This window comes from Mus pahari, chromosome 3 (assembly GCF_900095145.1).
Source record: "Mus pahari chromosome 3, PAHARI_EIJ_v1.1, whole genome shotgun sequence".
Classification (NCBI taxonomy): Eukaryota; Metazoa; Chordata; class Mammalia; order Rodentia; family Muridae; genus Mus; species Mus pahari.
Window position 1 is genome coordinate 2,111,860 of NC_034592.1, and position 5,481 is coordinate 2,117,340.

Sequence of the window (5,481 nt, forward strand, 5' to 3'; positions counted from 1 at the left end):
AAAAAAAAAAAAGAAAAGAAAAAAAAAGTTTAAAATCTCATTATATCATCAAGCTTGTATTGTTAAATCCACTATTGCCCCTGATTTACTTGCTCAGCTACACCAGCACTGGCCTTTGCATTGCTATCCTGACAAGATTATTCTGCTGTACAGACAAACCCCTCTAAGTACAGATTTAAATTTGTAGCATTTTTCCGGTGTGATGGAACACACCTTTAATCCCAGCAAGTAGGAGGCAGAGGAATGTGGATCTCTGAGTTCAAGACTGGTCTAGTCTGCAGGATAAATTCCAGCTCCACCTCTTGGAGCCCCTGCACCTGTTAAAAAGTTGCTGCATTCACGGTTGGTGGCTCTTCTTGGCAAGTGTCCAGTCTTGCACCCTTCAGTCCTTGCCATAATCCCTGTGTGTCCATAGTTCCTCTGCACAAAGAGGAAAAAAAAATTGCCTCTGCACAAAGAGGCCTTAGGCAGTCTCTGTTCTTAATGAGAAACTGGATTCAAAGAGTGACAAAGAGCCAGCTGTGAGAGTGTGCAACTGCCATGTCAGCAGCTGAGAGTCTGAAGCAGAAAAAACACGAATTCAAGGCCAGCCTCACTAGGCTGCTGCCTTAAACCCTGTCTTATCTTTCCACCCACCCACATGACCAAAGGGACTAAGGCATTAAGTGAAGCAGCACATTTGATATCACTTAATGTCTAGCTTAAATATATAAACCAACCCAATAGCATAGTTTATGTAAAATGGTATTTGTAAAGCAGCAAAAGGAAGCCGCTGTGTGTTGAATATAGCACCATTCTTTTTTCTAACCAACACTCAATGCACTTACTGTGTGTCAGGGCCCATGCCAGATTCAAGGGAATCCTTGGAAGAAGAGAGTGTCTCTCCCTTCAGAGACTTTCACTTTAGCTCCCCATAGCTCGGTACTATTAAAGGTTTTGCAACATCTAATCAAGGTAACGTTTGACCACAACTTCTCATAGCAACAAGGAGGATGTTTAACACTGATTTATTTAAATAATAATGATTTTGTGTGTCTTTTGTTTTTTCCTCATCCAGAACACAGTGAGGATGGGGAATGTAGCTTTAATATGGGTTCTCATTTTAAAAAAAATGTATGTGACTTGTCTCAGTTAGGGTTTTTCTGATGTGAAGAGACACCGTGACCAAGGCAACTCTTATAAGGACATTATTTAATTGGGGCTATCATCAAGGTGGGAGCATGGCAGCATCCAGGCAGGCATGGTGCAGGAGGAGCTGAGAGTTCTACATTTTCATCTGAAGGCTCCTAATGGAAGACTGACTTCTAGGCAGCTAGGATGAGGATCTTAAAGCTCACACCCACAGTGACTCACCTACTCCAACAAGGCCACACCTCCTAATAGTGCCACTTCCTGGGCCAAGCATATACAAACTATCAAATGGCTACTTTAATTCACATGCTGTGACTTGCTTAAAACTCCCTTGTGGCATATTCAGGTTTTGCTCAAAAAGTTTCTGAACCGAAATTACTTTCATGGCCACCCTTCTCTTAGGAGTGAATGAATGGTGTTGGGTCAGTTCAGAGGCTAGAGCAGCAGGCTCACATTATGATGACTGCGCAGGATCCTTGGTGACCCTCATGTCCACTCCCGTTCCACTCCTCCTATCTGCATTAGGAGTATTGCTCTTTGTCCATGGATGGCATTTCCTTATTGTCCATGAGAACAAGGTGCATTGCAGCTTTTCAGAGAATAGATTAGACGTTAGTCTTCAGGTTTCTCTCAGTTAAACAGTGATCACAGATCCTTAGTTCAGATTTGACAGTGATAAGGACAGATAAAATTAGACAATCCTTTGGTCGTCTCATTGACGGCACACATTTCAAAACTAGATTTCTCTGGGGGGAGGGGTATGGGAAACTCTCGGGATAGCATTTGAAATGTAAATAAAGAAAATAATAATAAAAACTAGATTTCTCATTTGCTGACATTCTATTTGTTTGTTTGTTTGTTTATTTACAAGGCCCTGGGGTTTGAACCTAGGGCCTCACACCCACACTAACATTGTGCTGATTTCATCAGCTCTTGATGCCCTTTTATTTTGATATATATTTTTCCAACATAATATATTTTTTTTATTGAATAGTTGGAAATCTTATACAATGCACCCTGATCACACCATTTCCTGTTCTGCACAGGTCAACCTTCTCACTTTTCTTCCTTCCCCCAAAAATGAAAAAAAAAAAATACAAGTTCAATTTGTGTTGCCCATATACTCATTGAACCCTGGTCTTAAAGATAATTGAGCCCTTCCCAGTCTCCACTAGGGGACTAGCTCCCCTCCCCCATCAACTCTGAATCTCAGCATCTTTTGTTTTTAATTATTTTATTAGATATTTTCTTCATTTACATTTCAAATGCTATCCCAAATGTCCCCTATACCCTCCCCCGCCCTGCTCCCCTACCCACCCACTTCCACTTCTTGGCCCTGGCATTCCCCTGTATGCAGCATATAAAGTTTGCAATACCAAGGGGCATCTCTTTCCAACAATGGCTGACTAGGCCATCTTCTGCTACATATGCAGCTAGAGACACGAGCTCTGGGGGTACAGGTTAGTTCATATTGTTTCACCTATAGGGTTGCAGACCCCTTCAGCTCCTTGGGTAATTTCTCTAGCTCCTCCATTGGGGTCTCTGTGTTCTATCCTATAGATGACTGTGGGCATCCACTTCTATATTTGCCAGGCACTGGCATAGCCTCACAGAGATATCAGTGTCCTTTCAGTAAGATCTTGCTGGCATATGCAATAGTGTCTGCGTTTGGTGGCTGATTATGGGATGGACCCCCGGAAGGGGCAGTCTCTGGATGGTCCATCCTCAGCATCTTTATCACAGTTTTTAAGGACTCTCTTCAGTGACTTCTAGGATAGCCTGGTGATCTATGTTGCCAGTCTTCCTTTTAAAGTAAAAGATACTTTTATTTTTTCCAAATCGCTTCTTTTAAAACAAAATAAGCAAAACAGAATAGTTCTTTCTCGTATATCTCTTATAAATGTGTATGCCATAAAATGAAGAATGTTATTTTTATGCCTACAATTGTGAATAATATGTATGTGTATATATATATATATATATATATATATATATATATATTATTTCTTTCAAATGTTTTCTCAGCTTCTTTTTCCTTTCTAGAAAGTGATGTGCCTACCGGCTGCCCTAATCAGTGGTGGCCCTATGCAGGCCACTGCTACAGGATCCATAGGGAAGAAAAGAAGATCCAGAAATATGCTGTGCAAGCCTGTAGGAAGGAGGGCGGGGACCTGGCAAGTGTCCACAGCATCGAGGAGTTTGACTTCATCTTCTCCCAGCTAGGATATGGTGAGAAACATCCTCCTGACTCCGAGCTCATCTTACCTGCCTGCTCACCACCCTTATCTCAAAAATATAACCATAAATGTGTGTTTCTCTCTGTGTATTTTTGTGTGTCTGTCTGTTTGTGTGTCTCTGTGTGTGTTGTGTGTGTGCATTTTGGTTTTCTGTTTTTCTTTTTTTCCAGTAAGGCCAATATTATAGTTCACAACAAGCGTAAATAAATCTCCTCGTACTTGGGATTTTCTTTTCTTTACTGGGATGTCACCCATAGAAAAAAGTGGGTGACTGTAAAACACACTGTCCTTATCCTTTGAGAGAAGTGTGATCTCAGTTTTAGGCATACACTTATAAGAATGCATAGAGAATGTAAAGACCCAGAAATAAGATTCTAGAAGAGCTGAGTGACCCTGGAGTGTTTGTTCCCCTGCAGGCTAGGAGATGGAAGGCCAGGCCCCTGAGGCCTTCCTGATTAAATCGCATCCATTTGCCTCTCTCACTGATGGGGCTGCTGATCAGCTGCAGCTCTTTCCAATTCCCACCCAGCAAAAGAGGAGGAAATGGGTGGCGGCAACCAGGGTGCAGGGGAAGACAAGGCATTTAACAAATGCATGAAGGAAAAAAAGGCAGGGGGAGCAGAGAAAAATGTGAAAAGTTTGCAGACACCATTGTTCCTAGTACGAGGGTCCAGTAGAAACCATTTGCCTCTGAGGAAGTGATCGAGTGTGGTCTCGAGGCTCTGTACGATGAGAGATACATCTCCATAAGTTGTAGAATGAGGGCGACTCCTAGAATGAACACACAACTGGGTGCTGCTTTTATGTTTTCTTTGGCTCTTTTTCTTCTGGTTGTTTGCTTATTTTGTTTTAATATTAAGAATATTTAAATGCTCGTTTGCTTCCTAAAAATAAATAAGTCAACCCTGGGTTTGGTGACTATCATGTAACGCTGGCAATGAGGAGATGGGGACATGCCAGTCCCTGATGTTTATTGACTGGTCAGCCTGGTAGGCTTTGCAAGTTAGTTGTTGGCACCTGGACATTTGAGGTTGTCCCCTGGGCATACATGTCCATGCTCCCCCCTCACACACACGCGCGCACAGACACAGACACACACACACACACACACACACACACACACACACACACACACACACACACACACACACACACACACACACACACACACACACACACACACACAGGAAAAATGGCACTGTAGCATGTGAACAACTTAATTTTTCAGTGCTCACCTATCCTGGGAAACTCAGATTAGTTGATAGAATTGTAATCTCAATGGGAGGATCTAAGTAATAGTCACTCGAGCTTGTCATCACTGTTGGGAGGGTTGGCATGCACCAGTGTTAGAAGCAGGTTAGTTAAGATGTCTGTTCTACTCTCGGGGACATGACATTGCTTCAGCAGAGCCATGTGTTTTGTTACTGTAATTATTTGTGGACATTGGATGACCAAGGTTTCATTTCAATTCAGCCTGAGAACAAATGAATGAACTAGAGAGTTTTCCATTGGGGAAAAAAAAGGAGTTATTGGGCCTGAAGAGATGACTCAGCTGTTATGAGCAGTTGTTACTTTTGCTAAGAACCTGGGTTGGGTTCACAGCACCCAGATGGCAGCTCATCACCATCTGTAATACCAGTTCCAGAAGATCTGATGCCCTCTTCTGATCCTAGTGGGTACTGCACACACCTGGTACACAGACATACATGAAGAAAAAAAACCTCACATAAAAGAAAAGAAATCTTAGAAAAAGAAAAGTTAGTAAAAAATTCATAATATTTTAGAACAGTATTTCCTTATTTAACAGAACAAAATAATCTCAATAAAAGTAAAATATAAAATTAAGGTTATTGCTTCTAAATAAAAACTTTTCAAAATGAATTTAGTTAGGTGTGATAGAAGCTCTAATATTAGTCATGGAAATAAAGAACAAAATAGACAGTTTGGAGCCCAAGAATGGAAGGAGTGAATTCCAGTTCATACAATTTGTTTAACTGGTTTATGAAAATTGGTTTAACAACTTGAAACACACACACACACACACACACACACACACACACACACACACACAGAGGGTGTGTGTGTGTGTGTGTGTGTGTGTTTGTAGAATATT

The 5,481-nt window shown here is 41.5% G+C and overlaps 1 protein-coding gene across 1 annotated transcript in view; it reads left to right on the forward strand.

Annotated features, from left to right (window-relative positions):
- Positions 1-5,481, forward strand: part of Mrc1 (mannose receptor C-type 1) — a 90,853-nt gene that overhangs the window by 35,211 nt on the left and 50,161 nt on the right. Inside the window, exon 7 of the mRNA XM_021192603.2 lies at positions 3,175-3,360. Within this exon, the coding sequence (XP_021048262.1) occupies positions 3,175-3,360 (186 nt within the window). The remainder of the gene's footprint in view (positions 1-3,174; positions 3,361-5,481) is intronic.